The following is a 24,979-nucleotide window of genomic DNA, read 5'->3' as shown; positions in this document are numbered from 1 at the left end:
CAGTTGTAGCAGGATGTCTCTGTTTTTGTACTCTATCCCCCTTGCAATAAAGGCCAACATTCCATTTGCCTTCCTGATTAATTTCTGTACCTGTATACTAACTTTTTGTGTTTCATGCACAAGGACCCCCAGGTCCCTCTGTAATGCAGCACTTTGCAATTTTTCTCCATTTAAATTATAATTTGCTTTTCTATTTTTTTCTGCCAGAGTGAATAACCTCATTTTTTCCCACATTATACTCTATCTGCCAAATTTTTGCCCACTCATTTAGCCTGTCTGTATCCCTTTGCACATTTTTTGTGTCCTCCTCACAATTTGCTTTCCCGCCCATCTTTGTATTATCAGCAAAACTTGGCTACATTACACTCGGTCCCTTCATCCAAGTCATTAATATCGATTGTAAATAGTTGAGGACCCAGCACCGATCCCTGCGGCACAGCACTAGTCACTGCCAACTGGAAAATAACCCATTTATCCCGACTCTCTGTTTTCTGTTAGTTAGCCAATCCTAATATATTATCCGTGTTAATATATTACCCCCAACCCCGTGAACTTTTATCTTGTGCAGTAACCGTTTATGTGGCAACTTATCGAATGCCTTCTGGGAATCCAAATACACCACATCCACTGGTTCCCCTTTATCCACCCTGCTCATTACATCCTCAAAAGAACTCCAGAAAATTTGTCAAACATGATTTCCCTTTCATAAAACCATGCCGACTCTGCTTGATTGAATTATACTTTTCTAAATGTCCCGCTACTGCTTCCTTAATAATGGACTCCAGCATGTTCCCATGTTAGGCTAACTGATCTATGATCCTGCTTTTTGTCTGCCTCCTTTTTAAAATAGGGGCTTTACATTTGCGGTTTTCCAATCCGCTGGGACCGCCCCAGAATCCAAGGAATTTTGGTAGATTACATCCAATACATCCACTATCTCTACTTCTTTTAAGACCCTAGGATGCAAGCCATCAGGTCCAGGAGACTTGTCTGCCTTTAGTCCCATTATTTTGCCGAGTACTACTTCTTTAGTGATAGTAATTGTATTAAGTTCATCCCTTCCTATAGCCCCTTGATTATCCACTATTGGGATGTTTTTAGTGTCTTCTACCAAGAAGACCAATACTAAATATTTGTTCAACATCTTTGCCATTTCCCTGTTCTCCATTATTAATTCCCCAAGTCTCATCCTCCAGGGGACCAACATTTATTTTAGCCACTCTTTTCCTTTTTATGTAGAAACTCTTACTATCTGTTTTTATATTTTGTGCTCGTTTACTTTCAGGGTGCGAGAAGTGAAGCTCAGGGCAGGGAGGCAGTGGTAATCCTTGGAGCCCGATCTTGTGGTTTTCTGCTGCTATCCCACCCAATTGCAGAGGACAATCCAGAGGAAAATAAGTCTGGAATGAATGAATTCAGCAGGTAACAGAACAGAGGCTGGAGAAATCAACCCCCACAAAAGCTTCCTGCCATTTAAATTAATGTTGTACAAAGGACATGCTAGAATCAATACTGACAGCACTTTTTAAATTGTAAATAATAAACAGCCTACCAAACTCCCCTCAAAAAATGAATATATAATCGAATATTCTTAGCCTATAACCCACGCACAGTGAGTCCTGTAACCTTTGGGACAATAATGTACACTATGGGGCTCAATCACAGTTAGCACTTGTACATAAAAAAAGCAACTATTCATAATACTACACTGACTATGGATGAATGGAAGAGCCACTTTAAGCCTAACGCACTAATTCATTAAAACTACCATTGGAGTAATAACATAACACTAGCTTTAACCACAGAGTATAGACTGGTCTAGCTCAATAAAGGAAATCAGTGTGCACACGTGCAAACATTATTTTTTGATTTATACTCCGTCCAACAGTGTAGCTACTGTTAGGGGGCCTATAGACGACACCCACCATCAACTTTTTCCTCTTATTATTCCTCATCTCCACCGAAACTGATTCAACATCTTGATTTTCTGAGCCAATATCGTTTCTCACCGTCACACTGATCTCATCCTTTATTAACAGTGCTACCCCACCACCTTTTCATTTCTGTCTGTCCTTCCGAATTGTCAAATACCCCTGAATATTTAGTTCCCAGTCCAGGTCACCTTGCAGCCACGTCTCTGTAATGGCCATTAGATGATACCCATTTGTATCTATTTGTGCCGTCAACGCCTCTATTTTGTTACGAATGCTGCATGCATTCAGATAAAGAGCTTTTAAATTTGTTCTTTTACCATTTTTCCCTGCTTTGACCCCACTTTCTGATTCACCTTTATGTTTATACATTCTGTCCCTTCCTGTCACGCTCTGGTTTTCATATCCCCCAGTGCTACCCTGCTCTATTGCTGCCGCCTTATTCTATGACTTTTTAAATTTTCGCTCATTGAATCCTCCCGCCCCCCACTAATTAGTTTAAAGCCCTCTCTACAGCCCGTGATATTTGATTCGCCAGGACCCTAGTCCCAGCACAGTCTAAGTGGAGCCCGTCCCAACGGAACAGTTCAATGAAGTTAATTAAAATGGTCTTGTCTTTCCATCACTTTGCACCGGACACACTGGAAGGGCTTTTTAATTAACAGAAAATCTGAATACAGATCAATCAAGTCCCAGTTTATAAAGCCACTGTACAAATAGCTCTAATCAAAAACTGTCAGTGGAGTTTAAAGGCTCACCCTCAGTAAATTGTTTCATGGAACCTACTGCACAATGAACATTTCATTTGTTATTTTTGTGGGGTGTGAAATAAATAAATGCAACTTTGTTTTCTTTCATACCTGACATCTCTGTACCCTTTCCTGGAGGGAGGCTAAATAAGGATCCACTTTGATCTTAGTTGAGCTGATGAGTAGTATCATTCCATTAAACAAACACTATGGCACTTGGCCACTCTCCATTGAACTGATCAGTGTTCCTTCCAGACAGCAACACACTGAGGAAAGGTACTTTCTTATACACAGCCTGGCAGTTGCTGTCTGCAGTTATCAGGGACTGGCTTTTATCCTCATTATCTAAATAATATTCCAAGTGTGGGTTTGTGCCCTGCAACCATTCATGTTTGTGGCCTGATCCACTGGCCAAAACATGCCGCATACACAGAATAACATCCGTGAGAGGCGGTGTGCCGAAAGGTTATTGGAGGCTCTCGCAGGGATCAGCTAACATGAGGAACAGCACAGTATTCAGAAACTCTACACCTCAACCTGTTTCCAGAATCAGTTTGCAACATGCCAGAGCCACACAAGTGGAAAATTACTCAATGAGTGGGTGGATAGAGACTGATGCCAAGTTTTACTCAACAACCTCAGTCAAAAAAATCTCAAGTGCTGGTGCCGATCTATATTGAGAGCTGTATGGTGTCTAATGGAGCTATCTGAATATAATTAACTTCCAAAAAAATCCCTCTACATCACGTTTTTTTTCCCCCCCTCATATCCAACCATTTGTGAATTTCCAGGATTGTACTCTGTGTTTCCAAACCACTTCTGGTTTGCGCTGGTCTGAATTCCATCAAGGGCACAACAACTTGTATTTATACAGCGCCTTTAATGTGGTGAAACATCCCAAGGTGCTTCACAGGAGTATTAGGAGACAAAAAATTACACAAAAGCACCTTCCTCTCAACTTTTCTTTCACCACACCCAATTTTCTTCCCTTCTTCCTGAACTTCCGGATTCTTCCTGCAGTACAGGCCCACAAGCATCACCCCTTTTGGTACATTGCACACATGCCCATGCTTCACGTGTGAGCCTGGACAATGAACTTGGCAGGCTAATCAATTGTCTGGGGCACCACAGTAGAGTCGAAGCCTATCCACATCCAATTTCCTGCAGGAGTCACTGGCCCCCAATCGGGTACACTGGCCCCCAATCGGGTACACTGGCCCCCAATCGGGTACACTGGCCCCATGTTTCTCCAATCAAAAATGATGGTGTCCACCTATCTGTACATATGTTTCTCTGAGCACCGTCAGCGCCCCCAAAAAAATCACTAAAGGAAACTGGACTGCCGCGCTGGCGTTAACCGAGTCCATCTCCGGGGGTGGTGCTAACAGCATGTGCCTAAAATGGACTGTGCATGCGTTATAAAAAAAAGACCAATTCATTGCTCCTGCGCAATCGACCGAGGGGACTTGCAGCTATGAGGAAGAAAACCCACTTTGCACACTATCTGACACTGACTGGTTTCTCCCATCGGGAGCTGAGTAAATTAATTAATTCATTACAAATCATTGAAACTGAAAAGTGTAAAAAAACAAATCTATATACATGATTTTTATCGCAATAATTGTGTGCCAATGGCATGACTACCGAAGGTAGCGAGGAATTTGGTAAGGTGCTGCATTAAGTTGATAGAAAATAGCCAGGGAGGCCCTTCGACTGGGGATAGGAGCGGGCCAGCACCAATTTCTTTGGGCTTTTTCCTACAGTGTTGCTTGTGTCTGTGCGGTTTCAAAAAAAATCGTTATTGGGGAAAGTTGGCCTTATGGCCAGAAAGGGCGCGTAAACTGCTTTTTAATGTATACCAGCGGCAGAATGTATGGCGGCAAACATTCTGGCGCTGGTAGTCGGCACCAGCGCCCCAACATTGGGGAAACTGGTAACTAACCTTCAGCGCCAGAAAAATCGCTGGTCTGAAAAATAGGAGCCAGTATTCCTGGTTAATTTATCACCACTTTGCCAAGATCAAGATCAGCTATCTCAGCACAGACCAGGATCAAACCTAAAACCTGGCAGGTCTACCTTTGTTCAGTGCCAAATAAGTTTATGCCTTTACCAAATTAGAGATATGGGGAATTTTTCTTTGTCATTCTTTCTTCAGTAAGGAAGGCACTAAAGCTCAACATTTGATGGTGGCCTGACTGGCCTCCAACCTCCTGTGTGGGCACAAAAAGAAACCTGCAGAGACACTCCTAGGAACTCACTTGGTTGCATGCAAATCGTCTCACTTAGTATAAAATTTAATTTTCCAAAGGGACACTTTTGACAGAAATTGTTAACTTTCATTCTTGTTAAATTTGTCATTTAAAACAATGATAATTCTAATTTTCGTCAATAATTACACTAGTCCTTTGCTATTTTGTTACCAAAAAGCAAGCAAAGGACATTATCAAAGTGGAGAAAAACCATAAAATTCCACTGATTCCTAGGTGTGTTGTGTTGGTGCTTATTTTTATATTAACCCAAAAAATATTTTTCCCCCTGCCAGTTGTCTGACAAGTTTCTTGCATCTTTTCCTAAAGGCATTGACTCTTTGCAGGGCAATTACATGGGCGCCCACTAGTACAGTGCCCAATTTTCTACCAGTTACATGTGAGCCTCGACAGCGTGTGTTGGCGTGCTATTCAACCTCAGGGGGCATCACAGATGAACCGAATCTCTTCATCTAATGTCTACATGTGCATTTCCCACAAGGGTCCCTGGATAGTAAACAAAGCAGCATGCGCTTTTTCTCACCTTGCCCAGGATGCCATGGCCAGTTGCTGTGCTGGCCGAGATCAGCAGTATGCCGTTGTTTTACGGACAATAAAATCCTGTTACAGCTGCAATATGCAGACACACACGTACCTGCCCTCGATGACCGTGATGACATCATTCATCTGAATTTGCAGTTTGTCCACTTCACTGAAGTCCTGCAGAGCTCGCATGTCTGTAGGCTGGGCCTGTGCCACAAATACATCTTTTAGCATTGCAGACACAAAACTCAATCTCTCAAACAAGGTATTACTTTGCCAGTGGAGTAATAATTCAGACAAAAAGAATGTGAAAACCAGGACACGCTAACACCAAAAGGAAGGACCCATTTCCATCCACAAACACAGGGGCACCCAAAATCAATCCAGAACTCCAAGTAGAAACCTGGGAAGTGTGTTCATTTCTCAGCAGGAAGGATGGAGAGAAAGGAAGAGTTAATCCCGGCTGCTCGTGGTTTCTGTTGCAACCATGTACAACATACAACTGGATGAGGCTTGTGCCTTTCCAGGAAAGGGATTAGTGAACTGAGAAGAGAATCGAGAGGGAGGAATAATTACTCTTCAAGTTTAAAACAAATTCAAGTATCACTGAACATTTGGGAGCTATGTAGAAAATTCTGTATTAAATTCAAAAGCTATGCATAGATTCTGAACATCAGCATTTTGGGTTCAAATTACATTCTGCTGGCCCATAACCTGAGCAGCACTCTGGCAGCCCGCAGCCTCTCAGCAGTTTCAATTTTTGCTGGAGTTGAGCTGCTTTCTTTTGCCTGTAGAATTTTCTAAAGGTTGATCCTGTGTTTAAAGAGCTAACTATTTTTAATTGAACTTTTTAGCCTATTTTTGACAGGAGTTATTCGTAATTACTGGCTTTCATCGGTCCTCTCCCCGCTGTCTGTGGCATGTCTGCGCTTTGTCCCTGCTTCAATTCCCAACACGCTGAAACAGATTTGAGATCATTCCGAGCAATAAGTATACCATTATCACCAGCACAGAGTGCCCCGTGGATAATGGTATCAGTATGTTAACTCACCTCGATCAGAAAGTCTCGGAGTGCCACAAACGTGGGTCGATCCTCAGGTTTGTGCGCCCAGCACTGCAGCATCACATTGTAAATATCCTGGGGACAGTCTTCAGGCCTTTGCAACCTCTCACCCTCCTTATCAATCTTGTGCAAGATCTGAAAAGGGGGAAAATATTAGTGTTGCAACCTACAAAGACATAGGGCCAGGTGAACAAATAAATCAGCATAGCCCCACATACAATCCACACACAACTGTGCATGTACACACATCTGTAATTACACATACAATCCACACACAGAACTGTGCATGTACACACACATCTGTAATTACACATACAATCCACACACAGAACTGTGCATGTACACACACATCTGTAATTACACATTCACAAGCTCAGCACAAAAGCTCCAAACTACATGTGAAAACAGCTGCACTCGCATATACTCGAGCCAAAGAGACAAACAAAAACACACAGATAGTGAAACACACACAAGCACCTGTACACACAAATCTGTAGACATACATACACATATCCACGCCATCACTAAGACCACCTATTTCTACTTCTGTAACATCGCCCGACTCCACCACTGCCTCAGCTCATCTGTTGCTGAAGCCCTCATCCATGCTTTTGTTACCTCTAGTCTTTACTATTCCAACATACTCCTGTCCGGCCTCTCACCTTTTACCCTCTGTAAACTTGAGACCATCCAAAACTCATGTTCTAACTTGCACCACTTCCCGTTCACCCATCACCCCTGTGCTTGCTCCTGGATAAGCAATGCCTCGATTGAAAAATTCTCATCCATGTTTTCAAATCCATCCATGGCCTCGCCCCTACCCATCTCTGTAATCACCTCCAGTCCGACAACCCTCAGATATCGGCATTCCTCCAATTCTGGCCTCTTGAGCAGCCCCAATTTTAATCGCTCCACCATTGGTGGCCGTGCCTCCAGCTGCCTAGGCCCTATGCTCTGGAATTCCCTTCCTAAACCTCTCTACCTCTTTTTCCTCCTTTAAGACGCTCCTTAAAACCAACCTCTTTGACCAAGCTTTTGGTCATCTGCCCCAGTGTCAAATTTTGTTTAATTCACTCTTGTGAAGCGTCTTAGGACTACATTAAAGGCACACCATATAAATACTAGTTGTTTTTGCATAGACTAACTTTTAATAAATTTGCTGACACAGACTGTAGTGTATGAAATGATACAATGAACTCCGTACTGTGAGCCAGTGACTCGGTGTAACCTGGTCAGTCTTTAATGACTTCCAGAAGTGAAGATACAAAGGTGAAGTTCAGGTTATATACCGGGCCCAGCACGAGTATACCTATGACCCCGGGACCTCCGACAGTAGTGCCCCCTGGTGGTGGGCAGACCTTATTTACATACGTTACATCATTCTCCTTCCTTCCCCCCCCCCCCCCAGTTCTTGGCACAAGTCCATATTACAAGTTGAGACAGTCCGGAGTCCTTTGCTCCCTGGTTGACCGTCTCAGTACAATCCCACTGCTTTCCGAGTCTCACGACATGGGGCTGGGCGTTGACCACAGTGGGTTCTTCTGATGGCTGGGCGTGAGTTGGTTGGTCGTCTAAGTTCGCAGTGTCTTCTTCCAACTGTTCCGGTTCGTCAATGTGTCTTAGCTTGGTTTGATCAAGGTGTTTCCTGCACATCTGCCCATTCTTGAGCTTAACCAGATATACCCGGTTACCCTCCTTATCCGTAACATTGCCCAGGAGCCACTTGGGCCCTTGACCATGGTTAAGTACATGCACCGGGTCATTTACAGATATGTCGCGTGACACTGCGGTGTGGTCGTGATACCACTGCTGGCGTTGACGTCGAATTTCGACATGACCGTTAAGGTCAGGATGGACTAGAGAGAGCCTGGTTTTGAGGCCTCTCATCATCAATAGTTCTGCAGGCGGGACCCCGGTGAGCGTGTGTGGCCTTGTCCTGTAACTGAGCAGTATGCATGACAGGCGTGTCTGCAAGGAACCGTGAGTTATGCATTTCAGGCTCTGCTTGAAGGTTTGAACTGCCCGCTCCGCTTGACCATTGGACGTGGGTTTGAACGGGGCTGACCTCACGTGTTTTATGCCGTTGCGTTTCATGAACTCTTGAAACTCCAGGCTTGTGAAACATGGTCCGTTGTCGCTGACAACGATCTCTGGCAGATCATGTGTGGCAAACACGGCTCTCAGGTTCTCAATGATGGCAGTGGAAGTGCTGGATGACATGATGACACATTCTATCCACTTGGAGTATGCATCCACCACCACAAAAAACATTTTACCAAGGAAGGAGCCCCGCAAAGTCGATGTGTATTCTAGACCACGGTTTGGATGGCCATGACTACAGACTGAGCGGAGCTTTTTTTTGGGTCATTGCTTAACTGCCTGCAAGTGCTGCACTGATGCACGCATGACTAAGTCCGAGTCAATGCCAGGCCACCAAACATGGGACCTGGCGATGGCCTTCATCATCACAATACCGGGATGCGTACTATGTAACTCCCGTACAAATCTCACCCTGCCTTTCTTGGGTATTACAACACGATTAGCCAACAGTAAACAGTGGGACTGGATGGAAAGCTCATCTTTGCGACGGCTGTACGGTTTGGTTTCATCACCCATTTCCTTGGGGATGGTCGACCAGTCCCCGTTAAGAACAGAATGTTTTACAACTGATAGGGTCGGATCCTGGCTGGTCCAGGTCTTAACTTGTTGAGCAGTGACAGGCGACCCTTCACTCTCAAATGCATCCATGACCACGAGTAGCTCTGCGGGCATTGGCGTTTCCACCTCGATATGGGCAACGGTAACCGGCTCAATGCATCAGCACAGTTGTCGGTGCCTGGTCTATAGTGAATGACATAATCATAGGCCGATAATGTCAGTGCCCACCTCTGGATACGGGACGACGCGTTGGTATTGATACCTTTATGTTCCGAGAACGACGATACAAGCGGCTTGTGATCGGTTTCCAACTCGAAGCGAAGCCCAAACAGGTATTGGTGCATTTTTTTACCCCATAAACACATGCTAAAGCCTCTTTCTCTACCATGCCATTGGCTCTTTCCGCCTTGGACAGGCATCAAGACGTGTATGCAACTGGTTGTAGTTTGGCTTGCTGGAGTACGCAGCTGACCCCATAGGACGATGCATCACAGGTCAAAACTAGACACTTGCCTGGGTCATACAGTACCAGTAGCTTGTGGGAACACAACAGGTTTCTAGCCTTCTCAAAGGCTCTGTCTTGAAGTTCGCCCCACACTCCATCGTCTCCTTTCCTGAGTAGCTTGTGCAAAGGCTCTAACACTGTGCTCAATTTGGGCAAGAAGTTACCGAAGTAGTTGAGAAGACCCAGGAACGAACGCAGCTCTGTCACGTTCTGGGGCCTGGGCGCATTTTTGATGGCCTCTGTTTTCACATCTGTAGGCCTGATTCTGTCTGCAGCAATCTTGCGTCCAAGGAATTCGACCTCTGGTGCCACGAAAACGCACTTCGAACATTTCAGCCCGAGTCCCACTTTGTCCAGACGAAGCAGAACCTCTTCCAGATTGTGCAGGTGCTCGCCGGTGTCATGACCTGTGACTAGGGTGGCGTCTTGGGGGGGTCGTGGGGATGGATTTCAATAGGCTCTCCATGTTTCTCTGAAATATGGCTGCCGCCAAACGAATGCCAAAAGGGCACCTGTTGTAAATAAACAGTCCTTTGTGCATGTTTATGCATGTAAGTTTACTTGATGATTCAACCAGTTCCTGTGTCATGTAGGCCGATGTTAGATCCAATTTGGTGAACGATTTTCCCAAGGCTAGCGTTGCAAACAGGTCATCAGCTTTCGGTAGCGGGTACTGATCTTGTTTCAAAACTCGGTTGATCGTGACCTTGTAGTCTCCACAAATCCTGACCTTGCTTTCGCTCTTTAACAACGTAACAATGGGGCTGGCCCATTCATTAAATTTGACCGGTGAGACGACCCCCTTGCGTTGTAGCCGGTACAATTCGAGCTCGACCTTTTCTCTCATCGTGTGCGGGACTGCCCTGGCTTTGAGATGGATGGGCCTTGCGTCTGGGCCGAGGTGAATCTGCACCTTGGCTCCCTTGAAGCTGCCAATTCCTGGTTCAAACAGTGAGGGAAATTTGCTCAGCACTTGAGCACAAATCATCATCCGCTGATGACAAAGCTTTGATATCATACCAGTTCCATTTTATTTTCTCGAGCCAACTCCTGCCGAATAACGATGGGCCGTTGCCCGGGATAATCCATAACGGTAGATCATGAACCGCTCCTTCGTACGATACTCTTACTGCTGCACTACCGATCACTGGTATGAGCTCTTTGGTGTAGGTACGCAACTTCGCATTAATCGGACTCAGCTTGGGTCTCTTTGCCTTGGTCTCCCACAGCTTTTCGAAAGTCCTCTGGCTCATTATCGATTAACTCGCACCCATGTCTAATTCCATGGATTTTTAATTTGACCTCCATCATTATTGGTTGGCTCTTTGTTAGGAATACACGTACGCTATGCACTTTCTCCTCGGAGCTCTCAAATGTCTCGGGCTGCATCGCCAGATCCATGCTGAATTGATCATCCTCCACGTGGTGTGTCGCAGCTCGCTTGCTCTGCTGTGGACACGTCCGCTGAAGATGCCCTGTCTTCGCACACCCTCTGCATACATACTGCCTGAAGCGGCACTGATGGGGTCGGTGATTGCCCCCGCAATGCCAACACATTGAGCTCAGATTTGCGCCCGATGGCAGTGCTTTGAGCGGCTCCCATTCTCGCATACGCAGTCGAGTAGGCCCTTGGTGGCGAACTGAGAGCGGCTCCCGGTCTTGCAGACGCAGTCAAGTAGGCCCTGCCATGTGCAGCTCTGCCGGCCATCGATACAATTTTGTACATAATACTTGCCGTGGAGTTCCTGTTTTGATGTGATATCTGCTTCGTGCTTTTCTGTGTGGACAAGCAAGCCTAGGCGATGGTGATGACCTTGCTGAGTTCCGGTGTCTCCGCAGCCAGCAGCTTACTTCAGATCGCCTCGTGGTTGACCCCGATCACGAAAAAGTCACGCAGCATGTCTTCCAACGCAGGCCCAAATTTGCAAGGCCTTGCAAGACATCTCATGTCGGCAACAAATGCTGCTATGCTCTGGCCTTCTGGACGAACGTACGTATAGAAGCGATATCTGGATATGAGGATTCCTTCCGTGGGTTTAAGGTGTTCCCGAACTAGAGCACACCGTTCTTTGTAATCTTTTCTGTAGGAAGAGTGTGTGAGAGCCGATTCTTGATGAGTGCATAGATCGTGGGGCCACAGACGGTGAGAAGAACTGCCCTGTGCTTCTCTGCATCCTCGACTTTGTTTAGGTCGTTTGCCAAAAAAGACGATCCGTGAAATCTCCCCATTCCTCTCCCTCATTGAATCTCTCGAGAATTCCAACAATACTCGATCGTGCTGTGCTCGCCGTACCTTTGTGTGGGTTCGTATTTGCCTCGTTGCCAGTTGTAGTGTATGAAATGATACAATGAACTTCGTACTGTGAGCCAGTGACTAGGCGTAACTTGGTCAGTCTTTAATGGCTTCCAGGAGTGAAGATACAAAGGTGAAGTTCAGGTTATATACCAGGCCCAGCACGAGTGTACTATGACCCCGGGACATCGGACAATAGTGCCCCCTGTTGCACATACATACATGTACATACATTACAGAGTTTACCATGAAGGAGCTCCGCATAAAGCATTTGCTTTGGGAGTCTTGTGTCTGGCATGCGAACTTTGTGGCCTGCCCAGCGAAGCTGATCGAGTGTGGTCACTGCTTCAATACTGGGGATATTAGCCTGGTCGAGAACACTGATGTTGGTGCGCCTGTCCTCCCAGGGATTTGCAGGATCTTGCGGAGACATCGTTGGTGATATATCTCCAGCGACTTGAGGTGCCTTCTATACATCGTCCATGCCTGAGATCCATACAGGAGGGTGGGTATTACTACAGCCTCCCTAAGCAAATGCTTTATGCGGAGCTCCTTCATGGTAAACGAGTCAAAGGAGGACAGCGGAAACGTTATAAGGACACCCTCAAAGCCTCCCTGGTAAAGTGCAACATCACTACTGACCCCTGGGAGACCCTGGCCAAAGACCGCCCGAGGTGGAGAGAGTACATCCGGGAGGACGTTGAGCTCTTCGAGTCCCAACGCAAAGAGCGTGAAGAGGCCAAGCGCAGGCAGCGGAAGGAACGCGCGGCAAACCAGCCTCACCCACCCCTTCCCTCGACGAATGTCTGTCCCACCTGTAACAGGGTCTGTGGCTCTCGTATCGGACTATTCAGCCATCAAAGAACTCACTTTGGGAGTGGAAGCAAGTCTTCCTCGATTCCGAGGGACTGCCTATGATGATGACATTACAGAGACCAAAATAGATCGACAGATATACCCACTCTAAGGCACATGGAGAGAGTAAGATAGACATAGATATACCCACTCTGAGGCACAGAGTAAAATAGTCATACAGATATACCCACACTGAGGCACATACATACAGACAGACATCTTTGAGCCACATGTGCATAGTGAAACGTACAAAAAACACACTAGCATACAGAACTCGCTATACCCACACAGATATAGACAAATCTGAATCCAATACCTGACTCCCATTGAGGCCTATCCAAGGCTCCTGGCCATATGTATACATCTCCCACAGAGTGACGCCAAACATCCAGGTATCGCTGGCATGTGAGAATGTCCGAGTCTTCAGACTTTCAGGGGCACACCTTCCAAAATAAACAGACCAATCATCATTATCATTATCATCATTTGTTAACAACAGTAAAAGATAAATTCAAGGCTGTGCTATGAAAACTCTTACAAATGGAATAATTCTGCAGCTCATTATTCATGGTTGAGGACCACAAAGGCACATAATTAAAACAAACTCACAGGGATGACCCAAATAAGTATAATTACTACCGAGAACACCAACAAATCCTTCATACTCTTGTGTCAGGTGTTCCCAGATCACTTTACAAAGTGCAACCGCACCCCCTGCAGGCAGAGGTCCAGTGTGGCGTTACACCATCAAAACTTCAGGGCCAAATTCCCCACAGCTCTACCCCACCTGGGCACCCATGGATAGCTAGTGGGCACTAGCGTTTCCAGGAGCATAGGGCAGGCGTTCGAAAAGGATGCATCTGAACTGGCAGGAGCACTCATCAGCCCTGTGAGATTGAGGTGCCTCCCACTTATCCCCACAAACTTTGGTGGAGTCAGCACTATAGGGTTGTGATCCTGCATGTGATCCCAGTGTATCTGCCAGGAGCGTGGTCCATGGATTTTTGCCCCTACTCATAATTAAACCAAGAAAACAAAAGTGGATACTGATCACTTAAAAGGGGAGTGATTATTTAAAGTACTTTACTCATTCCAGCAAAGTTATGATAAAATTAAATGCAGTTGCACAGTCCCAACTACTTCACTGCAATATTGTAGAGAAAGCATTATTGAGTAGATGCATAATATATATTGGACTTATCGGCAATTAGTAGCAAATTAGCAATAAATGTACAGCAGTATCACTCATTAGTTCTGTAATGAGTATAATGACTCAAAAGACGTGTAACTGTATACTGCCTCAGGTGTAAACCTGATCCAACTTTATTCGCAGCCAAAGTAACCTGCGTAACATGGTACCTGCGCTTATATACCAGTGACCGCGCACACACGGCCCGATGACCTCTGACAGTGGCGCCCCCTGGTGTCTGGTGATGCCAAGCATAAATACATAACAAGTTCTTTAGTGTGATCAAAAGTACTTGGTGCTTAAATCCTCCATCAGATTACAGACCCATTGTTAATTCTAGGTTTACAACAGGGGTGTATGGTGCAATAGTAAAACACTTATGAATGTTACTGATGGATGTGATTGACGATTATGCAACATCCTTAGCACAAAAGCTCTTTCCTCTCAACATCACTGGCATTATCAAGTACATCAATGGAAAATAACGCACTGCAACTTGTTTATAAAACAGCTTTGATAAGAATTAAATTAGTGTAGTGCAGTAAATGTCACTGCACTACTCTGCAGTCAGAACAGACACACACAATGTCACTGCACTAAGCTGGAGTTAGGACACAAACACACAATGGGCTCAATTTTTTGACGCGCACCGGGTTTTTTTTTGGAGTAAATTAAAATCTCCAAGTTTCCCCAAAGTTTCTGTGCCAGCGTAATTCACTTAGGTACGATTTTTTTTTTACCTCATTGGGGGCGTAACCTGCCACCCTGGCCATTTAAGCAAGTTTGGCCAACTATGATTTTTTGAGCATCTGAGCAGTTAACAAAATCAGATCAGGTAAGAGAATCAGCGTAGAAAATCCAGTTCCACAGCTGGGACAGCAGCGGCAGAGGAGAGAGGAGGGGGAGGGGGGGATTCGGTCAGGGCTAGGAGCGGCACTGGCTCCAGGGCAGGGCGGCCTTTCAGCCTGGGCTAGGAGCGGCACTGGGAACTAGCTCCGGGGCAAGGAGGCCTTTCGGCCCGAGCAAGAAGCGGTAGCAACTCCGGGGAGGAGGGAGGCCTTTCGGCCTGGGCTAGGAGTAGCACCGGGAACCGGCTCCAGGGGAGGGGAGGCTTTTTGGCCTGGGCTAGGAGCAGCACCGGGAACCGGCAGGGGGTGGGAGGTGCCTTTCCATTTCATACAGTTTACAGGATAGACTTTTGGCACAAAGACTCTTCAATATTTTCATGTTGGTAAGCTGCTGCCTTAAATAGCTGCAATGTGCAAGGTGTGTGCAGGTTGCTGTGAGCTGGCTTGTACGTTTCACTTTCCAGCCTCAGCCCGCAGTGTGTCCCTCGTTACCCTGGCAATCCAATCTTTTTGCCGCACATCTTAGGCTCCACCCACAGAGCTTAAGGACAATGTGCGCCAGGCCACATTCACAAGTTAAAACAGGGAAACTTTCAACCTTTTTTTGGTGTAGTCGGGCCCTCTTCAAATACGCCAAAAAACGGCATTGGGGAAAATTGAGCCCAATGTCCCTGCACTGCTCTGCACAGTTAGAACAATAAATCCTTGGAACAGGGCTGCTGCAGCCCCAAACACTTTTTTTTAAAAAGTACTCGCATTTAATTGAGTACATTCATGCAGATGAATGAAAATGTTTTAACACAGTGTCCAACACCTGGCAATGTAAGTGGTGGCAGTTATTGCAGCCTCACTCCTGACGACCGTTTCTTTCTGTCACCTCTTCATCAGTTTCCACTTCTGCCGCCTGCTCCGCTTTTTCCAACTCCTTCACCATTTCAGACCTGAGCCATTAACTTCTCTTTACACGTCCTTCTCCCGCTTTTTCTCTTTCCCTCAATGGTCAATATCGAATCTGTTGTAAAATTGTTGTGAAGCACCTTGGGATGTTTTACTACATTCAAGGCGCTATATAAATAAGTTATTATCTCCTGCAATTTGGAGCTGGGCGTGCCGATGCTGTAGCCAAAGCACTGCGTGGCCTCAGACAGCAGGCACTCCCACCTGGCTTTCTCCTCTCTTTGCTTAATCTTCAGCTTGTGCTTCTCCCGCCTCCAGTCTTCAACCACCTCGGGCATGTTGGCCATGTCTGCCCCAATCAGCTTTTGTCTCACCACTGCTTCTCCTGGGGCTCCAGCTCCTTGGCCCGGAGGCTGGACTCCCACTCGCTCTGGTTCCGGACCATCTCCTGCAGCTGCCCCGGGGGCTGGACCACAGTGAGGCGGCCAGGACCCCCGAGGCGGCTCCGTATCTGCCGTACAGTCTGCACTCGGCCCGACATTGCCACTCCAGGCTCTCCCAGTCCAGCAGTTATCAGCCGCTCAGGGCCAGGCGTTATAACAGGCCACGGACATCCTGGAAACCCCAGGAGGCTGAAAATCAGTCCCAGCGGCACAAACCCAATTCCTCGGGCCATTTAAAACCCCCAAGAGGTCCCCATTAAGGGCACCATTATTTTGGGATTGGCTAAATGTTTGTGTCATGAAGTTACTGGGAATATCGAGGTCCACAACTTCATTAAAAATGAATAAATTAAAACAAATTCCACTGCCCGCCACCCCCTCCCTTGCCCTCCCGGTTCTGTTCCACATAACAGGTCTTTCACATTGTAATACGCCCACAAAGCATTTAACTGTAAGATTGATAGGAACAGTTTCTTCCACTCCCATCGATTTTATCACACTGGGCTATATCTTTCTTCAACAAGATTAATCAAAACCATTGATGCTTATACGAGTTCTTCCATGACTGCACATTTCTGACTGTTTGAACTGTGCAGGTTCCAGCTCTGCATGCGTGACATGATTGCAGTGCAAATAACTTTCCACACGTACCAGGCAAAGGGGACCTTGCGATGTTCCTGCATGACATAGTGATCATCGTTCTGTGGAAGAGCTCTCATGAGTCCAAAATCTCCAATTTTCACTAACTCGTTCGAAGCCAGCAAGATATTCCTGGCTGCCAGGTCCCGGTGAATGAAACGCTTGGCCTCGAGGTAGGCCATGCCATTTGCTATCTGTATTGCATACTGGCACAGTGTCGAGATGAGAAAGTAGCCTTGGTTTTTTCGCAAACGATCTAGTAAAGAACCAAGTGGAGCCAGTTCAGTAACCTGGAGAAAGCAAGATGGATATTGTCAAAGGAATCTGTAAGAAGTAATAAAAAGCAAGTGGGTTTGGCCTGACAATAAGTGCATTCTTTATGGAACAATGCAATACAATACTGGGAGGACAGACGCACCAAAGTTAGCGTCCTCGTCCAGGCCAACATCCCCATCATTGAAGCACTGACCTCACTTGATCAGCTCCGCTGGGCAGGCCACATTGTTCGCATGCCAGACACGAGACTCCCAAAGCAAGCGCTCTACTCGGAACTCCTTCACGACAAACGAGCTAAAGGTGGGCAGTGGAAACGTTACAAGGACACCCTCAAAGCCTCGCTGATAAAGTGCAACATCCCCACTGACACCTGAGAGTCCCTGGCCAAAGACCGCCCTAAGTGGAGGAAGTGGATCCGGGAGGGCGCTGAACACCTCGAGTCTCATCGTCGAGAGCATGCAGAAATCAAGCGCAGGCAGCGGAAAGAGCGTGCGGCAAACCAGTCCCACCCACCCCTTCCCTCAACCACTGTCTGTCCCACCTGTGACAGAGACTAGTCCCAGCATGAGGTTCAATGTTTCCATCCTCTGCTGACTATTGATCCCTCTCCTTAACATTTGTCTGAGGCTGAACCACACCTTTCGCAACCTTTGTGTCATATTTGACCCTGAAATGAGCTTCTGACCACATATCTGCAGCATAACTAAGACTGCCTATTTGCACCTCTAGAACATCGCCTGTCTCCTCCCTTGCCTCAGCTCATACGCTGCTGAAACGCTCATCCATGCCTTTGTTACCTCTAGACTTTACTATTCCAACGCGCTCCCGGATGGCTTCCCACGCTTTACCCTACATAAACTTGAGGTCATCCAAAACTCGGCTGCCTGTGTCCAAACTTGCACCAAGTCCCGTTCACCCATCACCTGGAAAATTGTTAAGTCCAGTTCGTTGGATATATTCAAGAGGGAGTTAGATGTGGCCCTTACGGCTGAAGGGATCAGGGGGTTTGGAGAGAAGGCGGGAGTGGGGTACTGAAGTTGCATGATCAGCCATGATCATATTGAATGGCGGTGCAGGCTCGAAGGGCCGAATGGCCTGCTCCTGCACCTATTTTCTATGTTTCTATGTGCTCACTGACCTACATTGGCTCCCAGTTAAGCAACGTCTCGATTTCAAAATTCTCATCATTGTTTTCAAATCCCTCCATGGCCTTGCCCCTCCCTATCTATGTAATCTCCTCCAGCCCCTCAACCCCACCCTAAGATATCTGCGCCCCTCTAATTCTACCCTCTTGAGCATCTCTGATTATCATCGCTCAACCATAGGTGGCCGTGCCTTCTGTTGCCTAGGCCGTATGCTCTGAAATTCCATGCCTCTCCACCTCTTTCCCCCTTTAAGATGCTCCTTAAAATCTACCTTTGACCAAGCTGTTGGTCATTGCCCTAATTTCTCCTTATATGGCTCGGTGTCAAACGTTTGGCTTATAATAGTCCCATGAAGCACCTTGGGACGTTTTAGTACGTTAAAGGCACAATATAAATACAAGTTGTTGTTGTTGTTGTTGTTGTTAAGTGAGTGAGTTTGGCCAATCTCCATCCGGTTCTCAGTGGGCACAACACAAAACCGCTTCAAATTAAGTGCAACTGGTTTTAACGTGGCAGCTTCTCTCAGCGAGACCATAAATGTTGAAAATGGAAACCGTACACTGCTGAACTGCAGCTAAGACACATTATCAGGGTGTATAAGTGGGAGCACAAATTGCAGCTGCTCTGTGCTGTTACAGATCTCGGACTGGTCCTGTCAATTTGTGCACAGTGGAAAACTACAGACATTTTCCGGCACTAGCAGTACCCAGGCTTTAAAAAAAACTTACCTGGAGAGAAGCGGATACGAGGCAGAAATTGGGACAAAATAAATCAAATTTAACTGTTTCTCTATAATCTCTCTAAATTGCTACTTACCATTTTCATAGGGTGGGTCAGTACGACACCGTACAGGCGGATAAGGTTGAGATGGTCGAGTGAATGCATGGCATTAACTTCTCGTATAAAATCATCCAGAGCATCAGGTTGGTTTAATACATCGGTTTTCAAGCACTTCACAGCCACATTCATCTGGTAAAAAGTAAGCCTGAGTTAGCTCCAAGTGCCAGTCACCTTTTTACACTGCCATCCAGATATGCCTAGTTCCCACTATTAATATGGATAATGTTACTCCTGAAAATCTTTCACAGAATTTATCCTGAACTAAAGGTCACAAGGATTCAGTTCAGTACAATTCGCAGTTTTAACAACATTCATTCTCAAGGCAGACTGATAAAGAAATTCAGCCTCACCAGTCTTGGAATTTCTGTCAGTATTGACATAGCATTTACCACATAAACAGGCCAATCAGCTCATCAGGTCCGCGCCGGTGTTTATATTCCACACGCGAATCCTCCCACCCGCTTCATCTACCACTGTCAACATATCCCGCTATTCCTTTGTCTCTCATGTGCTTACCTAGCTTCCCATTAAATGCATCTATGCTATTCGTCTCAACTACTCCTTGTTGTTTTTATTCATTCATGGGAGGTGGGCATCTCTGGCAAGGCCAGCATTTATTGCCCGCCCCTAATTGCCCTTGAGAAGGTGGTGGTGAGCTGCCTTCTTGAACCACTGCAGTCCATGTGGTGAAGGTACTCCCACAGTGCTGTTGGGTAGGGATTTCTAGGATTTTGAAGGAATGGCGATATATTTCCAAGTCAGGATGGTATGCGACTTGGACGGGAACTTGGAGGTGGTGGTGTTCCCAAGCACCTGCAGCTCTTGTACCTTCTAGGTGGTAGAGGTTGCGGGTTTGGGAGGTGCTATCGAAGAAGCCTTGGCGAGTTTCTGTATTGCATCTTGTAGACGGTGCACACTGTAGCCACAGTACGCCCATGGTGGAGGGAGTGAATGCTTAAAGTGGTGCTTGGGGTGCCAATCAAATGGGCTGCTTTTTCCTGGATGGTTGTTGGAGCTGCACTCATCCAGGCAAGTGGAGAGTATTCCATCACACTCTTGACTTGTGCCTTGTAGATGGTGGAAAGTCTTTGGGGTGTCAGTGGGAAGTCACTCGCTGCAGAATACCCAGGCTCTGACCTGCTCTTGTAGTCACAGTATTTATGTGGCTGGTCCAGTTAAGTTTCTGGTTAATGGTGACCCCCATGATGTTGATGGTAGGGGACTTGATGATCATAATGCCTTTGAATGTCATGGGAAGGTAGTTAGAATCACTCTTGTTGGAGATGGGTCATTGCCTGGCACTTGTGCGGCACAAATGTTACTTGCCACTTATCAGCCCAAACCTGAATGTTATCCAGGTCTCGCTGCATGCGGGCACAGATTGTGTTAGTGAGTTCCACATTCTAAACACTCTCTGGGTAATGAAGTTTCTCCTGAATTCCCTATTGGATTTATTGGTGACTATCTTATATTTATTTCTCCTAGTTCTGGTCTCACACTCAAGTAGAAACATCTTCGCTACAGCTACCCTATTAAACCCTATATTAATCTTAGGTCACCCCTCAGTCTTCTCTTTTCTAGAGCAAAGAGCCCCTGCCTGTTCAATCTTTCCCGACAGGTATAAACGCTCAGTTTTGGTGTCATTCTACTATATCCAGAATTTGTAATAAGGGCCGCATTGCCAGTGCAGCGGTTTTGAGTAGGCAGGTGGTGGGAAGTATAGCCAGGTGAGGAAACTTCAGTGAGGGGCAAGGTGCGATCATCTGTGAGCCATGCTTCCGTCAAGGCCATGGTGTTTATGCAATTATTCACAGTAAGGTTGTGAGTGGCAAGGGCCTTATCTGCAAGTGAATAGACATTCTGGAAGATGCAGCAGAGGTGCGGTGATATTTGATCCGCTGGCAAGAGTCCAAGGAATCAGCAGTGCGAGGGTACGTGAGACGGGAAGAAGGTTGATATGATTATCCCCCAGCAGGCCTGGAACAGAAGGGGGAGAGGGGGGAGAAAGAAAAAGAGAGAGAGAGAGAGAGAGAGAGAGAGAGCGAGCGCGAGCACGCAGTTGGGCTTGCTGGGAGGCAATAACGAGTGGTTCATGGGCCCTTCGGAGAATGCCAACAGAGGCACAGAGGAAAGCTGTGGGCTTATCCAAGAAGTATGCAAGCCTGGGACAGTGGCAGGAGAGAAGGAAGGATTGATGTAGGGATTTGGGGGAGGGGTGGGGGGGGATGTAGCCTAGAGAGGAGAAATGAAAGATGGCATGACTTAGTGACAAGATGAGGAGGAGATTGGAGAGAAAGGCGAAGACGAGTAAAGAGAAGAAAACAAAATAAGATGTAATGGGCTCGGGTTTGGCAGCCAAAGTGAGCACATGAATGGACACAGAGGAAATTCGGATTACATCGGCAATAATAAAGATTAGGCTAGATATGTCCTGGTTATACAATAAAAAGATATAGTGAGTGATCTTAATAGTGATAAGTAGATAACCATGTATATCCTGATTGTAACTATCAGTGGCTTTGCTTTAAATTTTAATCTAATTTTTGGAGTCATCGCCCTGTGAATCTGTACTTACAAATTTTCCAGATGGTGACTGCCATTCACCCCGCCTCACAACTCCAAAGGACCCGTCACCCAGTTTCTCGTGAAGCGTTAGATCTTTCTCACTGATCAGACAGGTCAGTGTCTGGTTCCCTTCAGGTGGTGGAGGAGGAGTTGGTAGCTTGCGAAATGTTGTTCCTGGCTGAGGCTGGAATTCGGATTCAGGACGTTTTCCGCTAAACACCTGGAAATATACAAACACAACCGTGAAAAGCCTGGAGACCTGCTGACGTGAATCTGCACCAACAATGTGCCCGAATCAAAGTCCAACAAATCTAACTAAAGCATATCTATTGTGCCAATATGACATTCCGTTTTCCACATCAAGCATTCTTGTGGAATGAGCTAGCCAGTTCAGTGCCAACAAGTGGCCTTGTTAAAACAATAATACATTTGACAAATGGTCAGTTACATTTCATTTCTTTTCTCACTGGTGGCTGTTAGGTGATGTGAATGAGATGCACTTCCACAAATGAACAGGGAAGCACACTGACTTCCAAATGTAGGAGATTTAGAACTGAGAGCAGGAGGAACTTCTTCACACACGAGATTTGGGAGACTGTGGAATTCATTCCCAGGCTTTGTGGCTGAGACAGAAGCTATGCCAGCATTCAAGATTAGATTGAATAGATGGATGATGGCAAAGAGATCGAGAGAAAATGGGAACAGGGTGGATAGATGTGATTAGAACTATTTGCTCACATAGAAAGTAAAGAATGACACGGATTGGTTGGGCCAAATGACCTGTTTCTATGTTGTAACTTCTATAACAGTATACAACTGCATAACAATATATTGTGGAACAATAAACAGATCTCCGCTTCTTTTAAAACTGACCCCGACCCCACTTGCACTGCCGTATACAGCTGGCCTCTTCCACACGACATACAATGCCCCAGACACATTTCATTTGCACCTTTTAATTTTGTACAGTCACCCAAAAAGGTCAGTCATTTCCAGTAACTGGGAAAGATCATAAGAACATAAGAATTAGGAACAGGAGTAGGCCATCTAGCCCCTCGAGCCTGCTCCACCATTCAACAAGATCATGGCTGATCTGGCCGTGGACTCAGCTCCACTTACACGCCCGCTCCCCGTAACCCTTAATTCCCTTATTGGTTAAAAATCTATCTATCTGTGACTTGAATACATTCAATGAGCTAGCCTCAACTGCTTCCTTGGGCAGAGAATTCCACAGATTCACAACCCTCTGGGAGAAGAAATTCCTTCTCAACTCGGTTTTAAATTGGCTCCCCCGTATTTTGAGGCTGTGCCCCCTAGTTCTAGTCTCCCCGACCAGTGGAAACAACCTCTCCGCCTCTATCTTGTCTATCCCTTTCATTATTTTAAATGTTTCTAAAGAGCACCCCTCATCCTTCTGAACTCCATCTATCATCATAAGGTAAACCCCTCATCTCCGGAATCAGCCTAGTGTCATCTCTGTACTCCCTCCAAAGCTAGTATATTCTTCCTTAAGAAAGGTGACCAAAACTGCACGCAGTACTCCAGGTGCGGCCTCACCAATACCCTGTACAGTTGCAGCAGGACCTCCCTGCTTTTGTACTCCATCCCTCTCGCAATGAAGGCCAACATTCCATTCGCCTTCCTGATTACCTGCTGCACCTGCAAACTAACTTTTTGGGATTCATGCACAAGGACCCCCAGGTCCCTCTGCACCGCAGCATGTTGTAATTTCTCCCCATTCAAATAATATTCCCTTTTACTGTTTTTTTTTCCCCCCCAAGGTGGATGACCTCACATTTTCCGACATTGTAATCCATCTGCCAAACCTTAGCCCATTCGCTTAACCTATCTAAATCTCTTTGAAGCCTCTCTGTGTCCTCTACACAATCTGCAGTCCTTTTCATTTATGAATAGTAATTTACAGCACCCAAACAAATGTGTGTTGTCTGTTCGTAGCTATTTGGTCTATTGACTCATCAATCCTTACAGTCCATTAAAATTTGGGTGACCCCAGTTCAAAGATATTGGGGGTAAAATTCAACGTTGGCGATGGCACAGAGCAGGGGTAGCAGATCATCTGTCAGCTTTACACCCTGCCCAATTTTCCGAGACATTGACATTAATGGACACTCAGACTGGGACAGAGAGAAGAAACCATAGACAGCAGGGAACCAGAAGAGACACGTTTTCACCAGGAGAAGCAGAGTAAGCCAACGAATCAGTGAGCATCATCCCTGCCCAGACATCTTCAAGATCACAGCCACTGTGTGAGGAGGTGTCGTGTGTTCTCCCAACCAAGCCTTAGAAGGGTTTTAGTGGGGAGGACCATAGGGGTACACCCAGTCAGCCGGTAGATTCGGGGGTACACTGAGGATACGAGCAGAGGGTTTAGACCTTGGGTACTTTGTGATAGGGGCGGTTTAGACACGCCAGGGTATTGGGTTGTACTACATCGTCACTGTGTTTACTTGTAGTTTTGCTGTGTTGAGGTAACTTTAATAAAGCATTAACGGTTGAGACCGAGGTATTTGTCCGTGACTCATTTATCTGTTCAGTAGATGGTTAGCATCTCAGTCCCGCCACCAAGTGGAAGCGCAGCGCAAAATTTCGCGTTCACTTACCCTCGGGGGCGGTAGGCCCAATTTAGCTGGTGGGGCAGGACTTCGGTGCCTGGCACAGGAAGTTCCGCCTCGCAGCTATTAACCGTCCCAAACCGGGACAGTACGCAATTTTGCGCTCTTAGTTTCTAGAGCACAGAGTGAGAGTGCGACCATTGGATGGAGTACAAGAAGGTAGCATAATGTTGTATAACAGTCAAGTGAAGACATTAAAGCCCTAAAGTGAAAGTTGAAAATGTGCATCAAGATATAATAAACATACTTCTGAGGTGGGTTTACACAGCAGCTTTGGTGTTGCTGCTGAAATGGTGATTGATCCAGAATCACTTCAAATCGAACTAGAAGTACAGGACTGAAAGTCCAGCAACGTGTAAATGTCAATGTTTTTTCTCTCTGAGCTGGACCATCGTGTGCAGCATTAACTTTGTTTGGCTCTTGTGTAGTTTTTAACGACTTAGCAGCTTTTTGCCGCTTTGCTAATTATAGCAATTCAACTATTCTCGGGGTTTATATTTAATTCAAACTAGGAGACTCTTGTTCAGATTATAACAAATGCTTTTAATACAGTGAGGCCACCGCCACAGGTTGGGGCTATAAATAGAGCTGGAGTGTCGGGCCCTGGAACATCGTGGGCGAAAATGTGGCGAATGAGGGTACGGGGCCCAGGGGCAGCACG

At 46.2% G+C, this 24,979-nt stretch overlaps 1 protein-coding gene across 6 annotated transcripts in view; it reads right to left on the bottom strand.

The window, feature by feature from the left end:
* The window catches only part of tnk2b (tyrosine kinase, non-receptor, 2b), a 232,674-nt gene that overhangs the window by 33,320 nt on the left and 174,375 nt on the right, over positions 1 to 24,979 (bottom strand). For all 6 annotated transcript variants that reach the window (XM_070883932.1, XM_070883929.1, XM_070883931.1 and 3 more), the window contains exons 4-9: positions 21,696 to 21,905; positions 19,097 to 19,249; positions 16,872 to 17,149; positions 13,160 to 13,286; positions 6,521 to 6,667; positions 5,582 to 5,676 (exon numbers count right to left, since the gene is read on the bottom strand). In XM_070883932.1, the coding sequence (XP_070740033.1) occupies positions 5,582 to 5,676; positions 6,521 to 6,667; positions 13,160 to 13,286; positions 16,872 to 17,149; positions 19,097 to 19,249; positions 21,696 to 21,905 (1,010 nt within the window). The remainder of the gene's footprint in view (positions 1 to 5,581; positions 5,677 to 6,520; positions 6,668 to 13,159; positions 13,287 to 16,871; positions 17,150 to 19,096; positions 19,250 to 21,695; positions 21,906 to 24,979) is intronic.

Source organism: Pristiophorus japonicus, chromosome 6, assembly GCF_044704955.1.
Source record: "Pristiophorus japonicus isolate sPriJap1 chromosome 6, sPriJap1.hap1, whole genome shotgun sequence".
NCBI lineage: Eukaryota > Metazoa > Chordata > Chondrichthyes > Pristiophoridae > Pristiophorus > Pristiophorus japonicus.
Note: the sequence above shows the minus strand (reverse complement) of the source record. Positions and strands in the feature narration are given on the sequence as shown.